General features: G+C 35.6%; 1 protein-coding gene and 1 long non-coding RNA gene across 5 annotated transcripts in view; one reads left to right on the forward strand and one right to left on the reverse strand.

Annotated features, from left to right (window-relative positions):
* Nucleotides 1-15,893, forward strand: part of RSF1 (remodeling and spacing factor 1) — a 124,297-nt gene that overhangs the window by 93,977 nt on the left and 14,427 nt on the right. For all 4 annotated transcript variants that reach the window (XM_074335718.1, XM_074335720.1, XM_019726392.2 and 1 more), the window contains 6 exons: nucleotides 1,433-1,537; nucleotides 2,631-2,710; nucleotides 7,827-7,881; nucleotides 8,889-8,998; nucleotides 13,591-13,658; nucleotides 14,782-14,989. In XM_074335718.1, coding sequence (XP_074191819.1) covers nucleotides 1,433-1,537; nucleotides 2,631-2,710; nucleotides 7,827-7,881; nucleotides 8,889-8,998; nucleotides 13,591-13,658; nucleotides 14,782-14,989 — 626 coding nt within the window. The remainder of the gene's footprint in view (nucleotides 1-1,432; nucleotides 1,538-2,630; nucleotides 2,711-7,826; nucleotides 7,882-8,888; nucleotides 8,999-13,590; nucleotides 13,659-14,781; nucleotides 14,990-15,893) is intronic.
* The window catches only part of LOC141572218 (uncharacterized), a 73,496-nt gene that overhangs the window by 51,991 nt on the left and 5,612 nt on the right, over nucleotides 1-15,893 (reverse strand). The window lies entirely within an intron of this gene.

A 15,893-nucleotide genomic window follows, 5' to 3' on the forward strand; every position in this document is an offset into this window, starting at 1 on the left:
GAAGCTTGAGGGGAAATAGAGAATCACCATTAGAATACTATAGTAATCATTATTGTAAGTGAGATCTACTAACGAGTAGGTGAAACTTTCAGGAAAAACAGGAAGTTATTTGCATAACTTCAACGAATTTTCCCCTACAATAGTTATTACTCTGGCCATTTTAGCTTACATCTATAAATTCTTTGATACTCCTCCGTCCACAAAGGGGAGTCAAATTCCCCTCCCCTGGAGTGTGGTCTGGACTTATCACTTCTAATGAGAATAGAGTGGAAAGTGAAAAGTAGTAGCTTTACAGTGATGAGAACCAACAGACACTACGGTAAGCAAATGATTGAGGTTAATATTCCCAGTAATTAGTCATGATATCGTGTACCCCCAGACATGACACAGTGACCAGGGCACTTCACCTCTGTGGAATTCTTCTCCAGAACCCATAACCTCAGTCTAATCAAAGAAGACCTCAGACAAACCCAAACTGCAGGAAGTCTATATAATATCTGACTAGAACTCTTCAAAAACAGTCAGTCATGAGAAACAAAGAAAGACGAAGAAACCATTGTAGATCGGAGGAAATTAAGGAGACATGATTAAATGCAATACATATAATATCCTGGAATCAGAAAAAAAGACATTAGTGGAAAACTGGTGGAATCTGAATGAAGTCTATTGTTTAGTTAACAATATTGCTAATTTCTTAGTTTGGGTAAATGTACCATGGTTATATAAGATGTTAACATTAGTGGAAGCTGGGTAAAGGGCTTATGGGAACTCTACTGTCGTTGCAACTCTTCTGTAAATCTAAAATAATTTAAAAATAAGATTTTTTTAGCTAGACATTCATGAGTGTGTCATTTTAAATTTTAAAGAATTGATCATCTTAAATTCAAATAACAAAAAGTATCAACTTAGGACTAATTATTGTTAGCCTTTGTATTTGAACATGATTGTCTTTAGTTCCATTCCCCTTATACCTCAGTCTCTTCCCTATATGAATTTATGTAATAAAAGGAACCATGAATGATTCTTACAGATATGTAATTGGAATGCTATTTAAAGTGGAAATTATTTGTATTTTTAAAATCCTTTGTGTGGTAGGGTAGTTTGATACTTGACCTGTAATACTCTGTTATAGAGACTATATTGTTATAGCCCTCATGGCACACTAGAAAAAGATTGTATCTCTAGTTCAGGAAGGGCTTGCTATTTTTCACTTAATCTTGTATCTTAACATTATCTTAGCGTTTTTATTTTTTTATTTTTTAAAAAATGGCATGTTGCATCCCTAATAATCAGAGCTTTTTATGCAAATAAAGAGTATAGTATAGCATATTTCTTAGTATAGTCCTAAGATACTGAAATGTCTTGATTTTAACTTGTGTTATTGAATTTTCGTCATAGAGTTAGGTTGCTATTAATATATGGTTTATTTCAGATTCTTCTGTGTGACTCTTGTGACAGTGGATACCACACTGCCTGCCTTCGCCCTCCTCTGATGATCATCCCTGATGGAGAATGGTTCTGCCCCCCTTGTCAACATGTACGACCTGGCACACCTTTGTTTTCCAGTCTTTGATTTTATATTCAAATTAGTAATATTTTTTGACAGCCACGAAACATTTTAAATCTCCAAGACAATTTATATATATTGTCTACCTCTTGTCTAAATTTCTGTGAAATTATAGGCTGTTGAAAAAAAATACCTTTTATTATTAACCCTTAGGTCTTCCCTTTATTTTTCCCAAATCAATTCTCAGAAGACATCTAATTTTTGTAAAATTATAGCCTGGTTTATTATTATTTTTTCTCACAAAGGCACAAAGAGCGCCAAATTAAGATAATATACAAGAAGAGAAGTAGTTTCTTTCTGTTGTTTATCCCTGTGTATCATCATCTTTTCCATTTCTACCCATCTTCTTTTTGTCAGTAGTTTTATAGATGGTGTTATGAATTATGTACCGTTATGATGGTACTATGAATAGAAACGTTGATCCATTTTCTCTCATATCTTGATTCAGGTGATTTACTTCTGTAAGCTGAAGAACAGGATATTTTTGTGTCACTGTGACCAAGGAGTCTTCTCTCACCAGCCCAGCTCTAATTTGCTTTAAAAATTATGGGCTTTATTGCATTTCTCGGTGAAGTGGACTTCTGTGGCTTAGCACAGCTTTATCAGTTACATTCTTCAGCTATGTTTTGACCCAGTAACTATGTGGCATGGCTTTGTAAATTGTTTTATATCTCTTTTTTAAAACTAGTGATTGGCACCATTATATTTTACTGTACATACAGCCTTCTCTGTTAAGACTGTCTTGGGATTTTAAAAACATTTTAACTACTGTCATGTACACACGTTGAACCAAATGCTGTTTTAAACATTGGTTACTGCCAGCAAGATAGGCATAGAAGGCTCTAAGTTTCTCTAACATGGGCTTAATTTTAAAAATCAGTGCTCATGGTCAGTTCAGTGGATGTTGAGGCACCTCATTATTTAAACACAAGGAACATTTCAGTGTTCACTCTGTGTGGCCCCTTGTCAGCTCTCAAAACACAGTATCTGTGAGCTAACATGCAAATGACAAATGAGTCTGGAAAGGTGTTAAAAATGATACACATCTGTTTTGCTGTTTCAGAAATTGCTGTGTGAGAAATTAGAGGAACAATTGCAGGATTTGGATGTTGCCTTAAAGAAGAAGGAGCGTGCTGAACGCAGGTATTGTGATATGTGTGTTACTGTTTTACTTGGGAATTTGACGGCAGAATTGTCTTATAATATAGATTGATGTGTCTGTCTGTAGTGGGGATTGGCAAACTATGACCTGTGGGCCCAATCTGGCCTGCTGCTTGTTTTTGTGTTGCCCACTAACAAAGGATGTCTTTTTCGTTTTTAAATGGTTGGGGAAAAAAATCAAAACAATCTGATTTCATGACACATGAAAATTATATATTCAGGTTTCATTGTTCATAAATAAAGTTGTATTGGAACACAGCCATGCTCGTTTGTTCTATATTGTCTATGGCTGCTTTTGTACTACAGCAGCAGAGTTGAGTAGTTGCAACAGAGACCTTATGACCCACCAAGCCTAATTTATTATCGGTCCTTTTACAGGAAGTTTGCCAACCCCTCATCTAAAATATTTATCAGAACCTATTCTGAATAAATATTGGTCCAGTATTATGGAGGCTATGTACCTAACAAGTATGTAATGAGTACAAGAACACTGTAAGAACTGGTCTACGAATTAGTTACCTGTGCCTTTGGGTGGGCAGATTTAACACTAATGAATTAAAGAGCATGTACATACTGAACTATGTCCTACTGACTATAAAAGATGCCTCCCTTTTCAATATGCTACTACAGTGTGGTCTAAAGCAGTTGAGAAGGCTTCTTGGAGGAGATAAAACTAGTTAAGCCTAATCTTTAAAGGGGGTCTCAAAATCAAGACAGTATGTTTATGTCTATTTAGATTTATTTGTATCTTCTTTGATTAATCTTTTGCTAAACATACATTCATACCGACTGTGTACCACACTGAAGAGAAAAGATGAGTAAGGCAAAGCTTTCGCTTACATGGAGCTCACCTTCTGTTAGACAATACAACCTTAGGAGCCAGTGATACAATAAAGGAGACAAATCGCATTCTATTCAGAGCAATACAATAACATTGTGGAGGGGGTTTGAGTTCTCCTAGGGCTTGGGGCTTATCGGGGAAGTCCTTGGAAGATATGGGGTTATACAGGTGGGCGTGCAAAGAAAAAGGACATTTTAGGAGAAGAACGCAAATGTGAGCTAAGACTAAGTGTTAAAGCGAGAATTGGAGAGGGGTGGGGATGAAACTATAAAAAAAGCAGATTGAGGCCGAACTGAACAGTTTTGCACACCTGGTTAGGGAATTTGAATTATTCTCTATAGGTAGTGAGGGGGCCATCAAAGGAGAAATCAACATAATCAGATTGTTAGTTCAGAAAAAATAAACAGTAAGGAAAAGGAATTAGAGATGAGGCTGTGGCAGTAAAGCCTGTGAGAGCCAGTGAGGCCTGAACTAGGACAGTGGTTATGATAATAAAGCAGAGACATTGAAGAGAATTTTCAAAGATGAATCAGTAGGACTGGATGCCCGTTTGTGCAGAGTATGAGAAAATCTAAGCAACGTCTCCTGATTGGTCTTATGACCTTCATTTTCTGCTATTTTAACTTTTACCTGCTGCTGCCACGTAGTCTTCCCTCCCTTTACTCTGGGCAGAGGTGAACCTTAAAAATAGGCCCAGCAGCCTCCATATCCCTTTTTTTTCTTCACTACTCAGTTTGAGTTCTCTGGCTCATAATGGACGCTAATTAGTTTAACAGCAAAGTTAATCTCTAAAGTTGACTAGTTGGTAAAATTACTTAGTTTTTTAAAATAGGTTGTCTAAATACCTTTGTATTTAGAAACTCTGTGTAGTAGCCCTGTGTAAAATTATTTGGATTATTTCAGTGTGCAGAGTTGCTCCTATTTTTATTTTTGACACTGGAAAAGATCTGAAGATCCTTCCAATGAAATCATAATTAAAAATTAGATTTTCTTTTGCCTTAGTCTTTTTGAAATCTGCCAGTCCTTCTGAGAAATGAACAATGTTCTCATGCTCTGAAGCTGATTTGACTCCTCAGTGTAGATAGCAAATTGGCTTACCCTTTAAGAGCTTGGAAGAAAATATATTCTCTAAAAGGCCAGAATGTAAACCACTAAGAATTTGTCTGCTACTCAGATTCTATCTGCTTCTTCTTTGGAGGCTTATGATGCTATACCCTTTAAATGTGGAAAAGCTGGCGAGAATTTTTTGACTGTTGCCTCACACATTATAGGATATGCTGCTGCAATGAAGAAATATTTTAAATTTTAGAAATTTATGTTAAAATGTGCCACAATATTTGTGTACATTGTCAGTCTCCCATTTACTAGTTCATTTGCTTTCTCTTCTACTCTTAGCAATTCTCTTTACTTAAATGTCATTCTTTAAGAGGACATCTGTAATTCTGCCTTTAGATCACAAACTAAATTCTATGTGAAATTGGATCACAGAAAGGAGGGCAAAGTTATTGTTAGAGAGAGACCAATCTGGCGCAAGTCCAGTTAACTGAATTGTTGCTGTTGTCTGTTAACTCTCCCCAATAATCTGGTTAACAGAGCTTTCGTTATTTATAGCTCCTATTATACATGTGCATGTGTGAATCTTAGGACCTCTACATAACAAAATATGTCTCTAAAATAAGGTGGCTTCATCTGTTTTTGAAAGTGAGCGTTTTTATTCATCTTTTATTAACTATGAAATAATTTCTGTAGCACTCATCCTAGCGACTTAAATCCTTGCTTACTCTGTCATATTACAAGAGCCTCTTTCCTCCCTATTCATGCATTTATTCAACGTTTTTTTAAATTAAAGTTTATTGGGGTGACAGTTGTTAGTAAAATTACATAGATTTCAAGTGTACAATTCTGTATTACATCGTCTATAAATCCCATTGTGTGTTCACCACCCAGAGTCAGTTTCTCCTTCCATCACTGTATATTTGATCCCCTTTACCCTCATCTACATTTATTCAGCATTTAACCAACACTTATTGAGCACCTACTTTATGCCAGGCACTGTAAACAATATGAAGTATTTCATGTGGTCTCTACCTTAAAGGGCTCCATAGTATGGTGGAAAAGAAGGATGTAATTAGTGACTATCCAGCAACTATCTACAGAGGTGGAGCTGTGATGCTCTGTGTAATCTGATGTTTCAGAATTCCATTCAACGGATTTGTAAACATCCCTTCCAGAACTTGGTGCCAGAAATTATTTGAGAACTCAAATAGCTCTATACTTCCAGAGTACTATTACTAGTGCTTCACTAGTAGAGATTTAATCAGGGTTGGAATTTTCCAGGTAATATAACAGAGGGAAGGAGAGAAAGAGACAAGGAATTGACAGTGTATACAAAGGAGTGTTTATAATGATGGACCGTGAAGTCTAAGCCAGGTAAGGGGGAAAGCAAGGACACAGAGGGAGTGATGGACAGTGAAAAGAGGGTAGGGTCAATGGATAGAGGTTGTACTAAAGTCAGGGAATTGTTGAAATCAGTATGCCAAAGGGAGTGAGCTGGAAAGTGAGGCAGTAGAAGTCAGAGCATAGGATCCCTGATCCGGAAATTTCAGAAGGGGTGTGGTTATTGGTAATGATAAAGTCGGGGCCCATCATGATCGTGGAGCTAGGCGATGAGATGGAGTAGATGTGTCTTTCCATAAGATGACTGAGCAAGAGAACACTGTGATGAGAAATCATTCTTACCCTCAAGATCCTGCTCAAGTTTACCACCTATTTAAAGGCATCCCAAATTTCTCAGCTCTTCACACAAAATCTATTTTTCATGTTTCCATTGTACTTGTTCATAATGGACAAGTCAGTTGTTAATAATTGTGAGGCAATAATGGTGTCTTATTTACCTTTGGATTCCCAGGCCTGACACAAATCATGACCTAATATGGTGAACATAACTAAGTGGGGTTTTTTTTTCAGTTGAATTAACAGAGAGAAATAATGGTCGAGTGAAAGAGGTTTTGAGGTATAAAAGGACACTGTTATCGCAATAAACTTGGTTAGTGGAAGGACAGACATGTCAAACATATTTAATAACAGAGAGCCCAAGTTCTGACTTATCCATAAAGCCTCCCCTATTAATTGCAGCTAGTACTGTTCTTGCCCTTCTTATTTCTATTCAGTTCATACGCTGGCATGTATGTAAGAGCTCAGCTGTCCTTGGTGAATCAAATTAACTTTGGGAGAAACAGAAAGCACCTGTTCTATATAGCAATTTGCTATGTAAAATTTGTTGAATTAAAATCAACAAAGCTTTGTTTCTTTGAAATGAAACTATGGAGATGTCATTAGTGTTCTAAATTGACATTTCCTTCAGAGTCTTATTAGCTGTAAAGATACCTTCCTTGTCGTATCCTAGAGTGCAGAACGATGTGGCTGCATTGCTTTTTGTCTTCTCTGCAAACAAAAAGTGAATGGTTTTAGTATCATTCACTGGACCTTGATATGGTTCTGTTATGTAGAATAAGTTTTTATAGTGTTGTTTATTACCATGCGGTAGCTATGTCTGCACCCAGACAGTATGACTAGAAACTTCCAGCGTAACAAAGATCTAGTTTGTTCAATCAAAGTTGGCTTTCTGTCTAATGACTTTATCAGTGCGTCACAGCATGACGCTTCTCATGAAGTTTCCTTGTCTATTTCAGTTACAGGTTTTATTTCATGGGTATAAGTCACTTTTTAAAAATATATATTTTTTTGTTTTAGTAAAAATTTACTTTTAATTACAGTTGACGTACAATATTATATTAGTTTCAGGTGTACAACATAATGATTCAACATTTATATACCTTACAAAGTGATCACCACAGTAAATCTAAAATAAGCCTAATAACCATCAGTCACCGTACATAGTTATTAAAATATTATTGACTCTATTCCCTACACTGTACATTACATCCCCATGACTTATTTTATAACTGGAAGTTTGTAGTTCTTAATCCCCTTTCGTATTTCTGCCCAACCTTCTACCCTCCCTGCGCCCTCCATATGTCACTTCTAAAGCTACAGTTGTCATACATTTAGGAAGTTTTTTGCCTCCCCCAGATGCCAGTACTATAAGTTTTACAGATAATAGCTAACATGTTTATGACATAGCTTCTGCTATTACCATGAAGTCGTAATTTTAGTGTTGTCTGTTAGTAATGTTTTCATAACAATTTTATTTTTAGCAAATCTCATTTTGTTTGTGTGCTTGTTTTTCACTTAAAGGAAAGAACGCTTGGTGTATGTGGGTATCAGTATTGAAAACATCATTCCTCCACAAGTAAGTTCTGGTTTATAGTATTTTTAAAGTGGAGACTGCCACAATTGTTCTAAAATTTAACCCTCTTTAGGTAATGTAAGTGGTTTTAAATATATAGTATACCTATATTATTAAAAATGAAAATTTAGGACCTTAAAGGAACCACCCATAGTCCCTCATGATTGAAATTATGTGTATGCAGATAGCCCCAAAATCTATTACATCCAAACCAAATTTATAGCTTGCCCCTATGGGGTTTATGTTCTGGGTTTTTTACCCTAAATTGGGTAACTTGTTTTTAGCTTCTTTATGTGCTGTTTATGTAATGTCTAAAGAATAATTATGCAATGTCTAAAGAATAATTATGGGAGATCTGGTTTTTAATTCTATTCTTTTGGGGTTATCAGAACCTTCCATTTGTGTTCTTAAAGTTTGTTTTCTTTGAAGGGATGTCATTGTTTTGCATTTATTAGCCTAATTCAGTTACGAAGGATATCTCATGTAGCCAATTTATAGTTAAGGATATCTCATTTTGTAAAGTACATGTAACATGGTTTTTATTTGAAATGAAGAAATTTTCTTAGTTCCATATATAGTTTTATTCGGGCTTAATTAAATCACACACTAAAATAACCTGTCTTAGTTATTTCCCTTCAGCATTGTGCCCCTTTCTTCTTATAAATCCATTATTTCATTTATTCATCTTATTTATTGAGTATCTTACACGTGCTAAATTTAATTATTTATTTAGAGATTTATTGATGGAAAAACTTCATGATTGTTTTTAAAAGCGGTCATTATAAACTCACAAAAACAAGAATTTTAATACAGAAGTGTTTCATCCTTTGATCATCAATATTCTTTTTAATCTATACTTACTGTTGCCATGTTTACTCAGTTTGGGGGGACGATCATCTCACTTTTTCAAACCTTTCACATGTGCTGCCTAAAGGACATTAGAAAACTATTAATTTAAGGAACTTCGTTCTGTCCTGAGTAATAACATATATTTATTATTTTTAAACCAGGAGCCGGATTTTTCTGAAGAACATGAAGAAAAGAAAAAAGATTCCAAAAAATCCAAAGCAAATTTGCTCGAAAGGAGGTCAACAAGAACACGGAAATGTATAAGTTATAGGTATGAAATATGTGGAAATAGTTACAATGAAAGAGTGTGAAATGTTTTTAAAATTACAGATGATCCAGAAATACATGCTTTTCCCATCACAGTGGTCATTAGTGGTTGTGTATATATTTCTTACCTACTGTGTTTAGAATCAGAATTTGAGAGCAGCCAGCATGATATTTCCAAATGTAAACTGGCTCATGTCATGCTCTTTGACTTAACATACTTTGTCAGATTTCTATAGCTCTTGGGATAAGGATCGATGCCTTCCTTTGCATTGCGTAATCTGCCCTGTTCTTAGCTTTCAGCTCCATCTCATCCACATTTTCAGCATTAGCCTCATTGTCTTCTGTCAGTCCCTTTGTGCATACTGTTTACTCTGCCTAAATTTTGCCTCCCATTTTTACCTTGTTATTCTTCTCTTCATCAGATCCCTCTGTTACATGCCTTCATAGCAAGCAGTTCTTGGAAGCACTTGTGATTTTGTAATGATTGTGATTTTAATTATTTGTTTAATATTTCTCTTCCCCACTAGACTGTTAGCTTGAAGGTAAGGACCATGTCTGTTTTACACATTTCTGTCCTTTACAGTTGCCATAGTGCCGGCAAATAGTTAAGCACTCTATAAATGCCTATCGAAAGAACCAATAACTATAATCTGGTTTACTATCTGCCACTAGAAATATCAGAGAGAGAGATTGAGAGAGACAGAGAAAGAGAAAGATTTTTCCATGGTCACTTGGTTAGTAGCTAAACCTAGACCAAAACCTTATCTTCTGATTCTTTGCTAGTTTAGTATTCTTTCCACTAAACTACCCTGTCTAGCTCAAAAAAATAAATAAACTATATTTTAATTATTTTAGACCTTTTTTTGAGCTGTGGTCTACTTCAACAATACCAAAACAGTCTTTTAACATGAATAACTGGAGATGAAAAACAAAGTTGATTTTAAAACGTACCTTAAGATCATAACTAATGAAGTCAAAGCCTACTGATGGACAGTGCACATGTAAAGTCAGCTCCACTATAACATGCAATCCTAAAAATCGCCATGCAGTGCCAAATCACACAATAAAAACCATAGAGATTATGGGAAATATAACCATGTACTCAAAAACTTCATAGTGCTACATTAAAAAGAAAGAATAGGTATCTAATAAAAATAGTAGTATCATTTGACATGTTAAGTGGTTAAGAAATAACATACATATTACAATAAAGGTGACATTGAAAAGGCCTTGAAGTTTGTCTGTGGAGTTGGTTGTGAAGAGGGTTGCAGTTTGTAAATTATTGTGCGGTGGTAGAATGATGGTCATTTGAAATCCACCGGAGAGTTGTAACACCAGATGCAGATGGCTGTAGCTTATAATACTCATGATGAGCTGAGATAGCTGGTAGATGTTTGAGGTGTGGGTGCGTGTTGTGTATTCCTGTACAGCTAGGTATAGTTTTCTATGTTTACCTAGTGTTTCTTGCAAACAAAGTTAGTAATAAGCAAGTATGAAATATACATTAGGCTTGAATTATTTCATAATATATCAGTCACATTGGAACAAATTTACATTTTCAGAATAAGCATTATTGCAGAACTGTATTGTCTGTCAATCCTGATGTAATTGTGGTTGTTAAAGGAAGCAGAGATCTATTTTATTAGTGTTTCATCTTGGATATAAACCCAGAAGTGGGATTACAGGATCATATGGTAGTTCTTTTTCTAGTTTTTTGAGGAACCTCCATTCTTTTCCTTGGCAGCTGCACCATTTCACATTCCCAACATCAGTGTACATGGTTTGCAAGTTCTCTGTATCCTCACCAACACTTGTTTGTGTGCCTTTTGGTTTTTTTGATGGTGGCCATTCTAGCAGATGTGAAGTTATATCTCGTGATTTTTATTTGCATTTTCCTGATGGTTGGTTATGTTGAGCATCCTTTGATGTGCTTATTGGGCATTCGTATGTCTCTTGTCACTTTTCCTTTATTATTTCTGCTTCACAGTACTTTTTAAGGAAATTTACCTGAGATGAATAAATAGTCTTTTATATGCTTTCTGTTTTCAGTTTTACTCTTCATATTTAAACTATAAATATACCTAGAATTTACTTTGTTTTGTACATGGGGTGCAGTGGGACTGTTGTGAGTATAAAATGTAAAGCATTTAGTAAAGTATGAACACAAAAGAATTTCATCACTGCTATTATTTAATAATTGTTTATTGAGTTCTTTATTGCTCATAACAGAGAGGATGACATCAGAGTTGACGAGAGAGAACATTAGGTTGGGGGGTCAGAAAACTAAGGTTATAGTCCTCACCGTGCCACTTACTAGCCAGGTATCTTTGAGTGGTCCATTTCCCTGGGTCTTGGTTGTCAGGCCTATGATGGTAGATTAACCCAGATTATCCCTTCAACTCTAAAATTATGTAACAATAATATGGGAACCTTTGATAAACTTTTTTAGCATAAAATGTATTGTGATTCATTTATTTAAACTTATCTAGTTCGAAAAAGGATTAAGGAAGGCATATAATCTTAGTGTAAGGAGCAGCTTTTTAAGCATAACACCAAACACAGAAACAAAACGATATTTGGTTACATAAAAAATTAAGAAAGTCTTAGACAAAAGTGTTTGCAAAGGAGCTAGAATTCAAAAGGAATGGCATATGAATTTAAAAAATTACAGTGAGTATAGTTTTTTTCCCTTTTTTTTCTTTTAAGGAGGGCACAGCTCACAGTGGCCCATGTGGGGATCGAACCGACAAGCTTGGTGCTACCAGCACCGCGCTCTAACCTACTGAGCTAACTGGCCATCCCGAGCATAGTTTTTTTCATGGTGGAAATAATAGTCGTTTTTTTTAGATGGTGTCTACAAAGGTTGTTGCATAGCTTCAGATGTTAATATTGCTGAAGTCTAGGATAAAGCCATTCTGCTAGGGAATCAGTTACTTAAGGAAAATTAAGGTTTCGTTTATTTTGGAGTCTATAATTAGACAGGGTAACTGTTTGTTTTGTTTACGTATTTGGGGGGTGGTGACTGGAGATGTGATGGGCACACATTCATAATGGTAGCAGGGTAAGATGTCAGTTTCCCTTTCTCAAAATTAAAAGAAAAATAAGCAAAGATTAAAGGTGGTTACACCACATTATAGCTACAACATGTCCTTGGGAGAAATATTGTTTTCTGTTAACTTTGCATCTGGCTTTATCTATATCTGTTATTCTAGGCTGATGAATGGACGCACAGATTTTTATTTTCTCGGAATTTATCTTAAGGAAAAGCTGGATGTTTTTCATAGCATTGTTTATAATTGTGAGAAAATTGGAAATGAACTGTTCGAACCAAATTATGATACACAGCCAAGAAAAGTTGTGTTGTAGAAGAACAGTTCTTAACCTGGAACTTGTGAATCCTTTGAAATTCTATATAAAATTTTATGTTTGTGTTGGTATATATATTTTCCTAGAGAGGAAACCCATACAGGTAATGAGTTTCTCAACTCAAAAGACAAACTATTTGGCTGTTGGTCTTAACTCGGTTGTTAATCCACTGTGTGACTTTAATCCAAAACTGTCTGGTAGAATTTAGTATGGTTATGGAAATGTTCTATTTTTTTGCTATCTAATATGGTAGCAAGTAGCCATACGTATGTGGCTGTTGATTACTTGAAATAGGCTAGTGAGGAACAGAATTTTTTTCATTTTAATTAAGTAAATATAATGAGCCACATGTCGTTAATAATTACCATATTTAGCATAGTTTTAGGCAAGTGACTTTATTCTTTTGGTTACCTCAGCTCTAAAGTGAAAGGGGCTTTTTGTATGTGACAAAATCTTAGGAATCATCTCCTCTTGGTCCTTTTCTTTAAGTTGGGCGAATAGCCTTGTGAGATAAAGTATATTTACCTAGTTTTAACATTCTGACCATCTATATATGAATTTTAGTACTGATAATAATAATATAATCTTCAATAACAATAATAATATTGTCCTCACACTCAATATTATTTCTGGAACACTGATTTTGTTCAACTTACTTTGCCATGAGATTTGTGTAATTAGGGGTTGGCAAACTATGGCCTGTGCGCCAAAGCCAGCTCACTTCCGTTGTAGAGCCTGTGACCTGGGAGTGGTTTTTACATTTATAAATGGCTGAAAAAGAACCAAAAGAAGAAAAGTCCATGGAAATTATATGAAATTCAAATCATAGTGTCCATAAATGAAGTTATTTTGGAAGACAGCCACCTTCATTCACTTACGTGGCCTATGGCCGCTTGTCACTGCAGTGGCAGACTGAGTAGTTAGAACAGAGACTGTGTGGTCCGCATTGCCTAGAATATTTACTGTCTGGCTTTTTACAAAACTGTTTGCTGGCACCTGGTATAGATGATGTTTGAAAATGAAAAACACCACTTTATGTATTAGATACTGCTTTACAAAACTTTATTTTGCAAAAGAAATTGAGGCTAACAGGAGCGAGGGGATGTAGTCCAAGTCACACAGTCCCGATGTGGCAGAAAGCACTTTCACATTCAGGCCTTTTTCACATCAGAGGCAAATCTCCTAAATATGCCCAGACAGGCTGTAATGGGATTGTTGTATATATTTTAGATTTGATGAGTTTGATGAAGCAATCGATGAAGCTATAGAAGATGACATCAAAGAGGCTGACGGAGGAGGTATGTGTTTCTCATTCTCTCGTCTTCATGTAACTCAGCCAATAAATTAACTGAAATGCCTTGATTAGGACAGTGAGCTTTTCGTTTCTCCCATTTGTATCACATTCACTACTGATGTTAACTGTCTGAGATTCAAAATAATCTGTGGACAGTATCGATCTATAGACTTGGATCTTACTAATTATTTTTGTCTTACTATTTTAAAGGTAGTTTTGTTTTGTGATCTCATGTAAAATGTAAATGTTCCTTCATAGATTAAAAAATTTACTTATTTGTCCAAATGGAAAACACAGTGAAACGTTCCTGTTCTTCTATTTTTAGATCGCTACTGGCTGCAAAGTATCAAAAATTATCAATAATCAGACGCTAAATGATTTCTTTAAATTAACCTTTTAAAAATCAGTTTATTAATTTCATAGTCTTCAGTAGGTGACATAAAAATAGATGAATTTGGAGGTAATTTAAGAGCTATGTAGTGAATTGCCAGTGCTCCAGTGTGGAGCACTGTGGTTTCCATTTAGTGATTAGGAAAACTCTGGAAAGGATTAATAATAAGTAGGCTATTTGCAGTGGAACTGAAGAAGTTAGTAGCTTTTCCAGAGACGTGTGTTTTATTTACATCTTTACTGTTGAATTCTCACTTCTTCTGTTCTGCAAATATAGTTTTAAAAAAAAAAGTGGATTGGCCTCTCTCTAAAGCCATGTTCAAAAGCCAACTTTCTAGAAGAGATTCTTGAGTGACTGCTAGTAGGTATGAGGTTTCTTTTTGGGGTAATATAAATGGAATTAGTGATGATGATTACACAGCCTTGTGACTATACCAAAAATCTCTGAATTGTACACTTTAAAAGGGTGAATTTTATGGTGTATGAATATCTAAATTTTTAAAAATATCATTGCCTACATGGACTATTTTGTAGGATAAATGAATGCAAAAAGTCTCTTAATAAGAGCTCTTGTCAGCTGAAGTTGTGAGAAAACTGCATATTTATAGGAAGAAAATAAATCAACTGTAGAGTTGCTAAGCGCACAAATCAGGACTGTCTCTAGATATTAAAGAGAAGCTCTTATTAATGTACAGTTGTCTCTCTCTCTCCCTCTCATTCCCCGCCCCTAAATTCAGGAGTTGGCCGAGGAAAAGACATTTCTACCATCACAGGTCACCGTGGGAAAGACATCTCTACTATTTTGGATGAAGAAAGAAAAGAAAATAAACGACCCCAGAGGGCAGCTGCTGCTCGCCGGAAGAAACGCCGGCGACTCAATGATCTGGACAGTGACAGCAACCTGGATGAAGAAGAAAGTGAGGATGAATTCAAGATCAGTGATGGGTGCGTGTCTGCCAGTAGATCCCAATCTCTAGATAAAAGCTTCCGTGGGGTTAGCAGAGCAGCTGACCATGCTGGGATGGGCTTTTCTTTTTTACACACGGACAATCATTTTATTTTCAGGGTATTTAAAACAGTTTCAAGAATGCTGATCTTGGTTCTTTTTAGATTAAAACAAAGTAGATTTATGGTTGTTTAATATTCAAAATTGTATTTAAATTTCATTTACTGTAATTGATCATTCATTTGTCGTGTACTTCTGTGCCACCTTCTGCCACCATGTCCATGAGAGGCTCGCAGTCAAATATGAGAAGTAGACAAGTACAAGCAATTAGATACTATTCTCTGGTGACCCTTAGAGGTTTGGGTTTGGGTACGTAATCCAGTATAGAATATCAGGAAAGGCTTCCCTGTAGAGTAGGTATTGAAATGACGCAGAGTTTCTCCTCTCCGATTATTAGTGGAAGAAACAAGCATATAAACCACAAAAAAGTCATTTTAGATGATTGCTACTAAAATATAGTTAAAGTATAGGTCAGGATACAGAGGAGTCAGATCAATCCAGGCAGTTCAAGGAAAGTCTCAGAGTGGAAATAAAGCTTGATGAAATTTGACGACTAATTGGGCAAATCAATAAGTTTGGGATTAGACGCAGGATGAAGACAAAAGGTATTATTCTAAGCACAGAAGTCACATGTCCTAGGCATAAAATGCCAGAATATTTAGGAAACTCCTGGTGTGTCAGGATAGCAGAATATGGGGAGGAAGTAGAGAGCGCCCTGCTGGAGATGTGGCCAAGAGATAAAAAGGAACCAGATGATGGAGTGTTTTGTTTGTCATGCATAGGAATTTGGATTCTAGCCTGAAGGTGATGAAAACCCACTGAAGGGTTTTAAACACCAGACTA

This window comes from Rhinolophus sinicus, linkage group LG06 (assembly GCF_036562045.2).
Source record: "Rhinolophus sinicus isolate RSC01 linkage group LG06, ASM3656204v1, whole genome shotgun sequence".
NCBI lineage: Eukaryota > Metazoa > Chordata > Mammalia > Chiroptera > Rhinolophidae > Rhinolophus > Rhinolophus sinicus.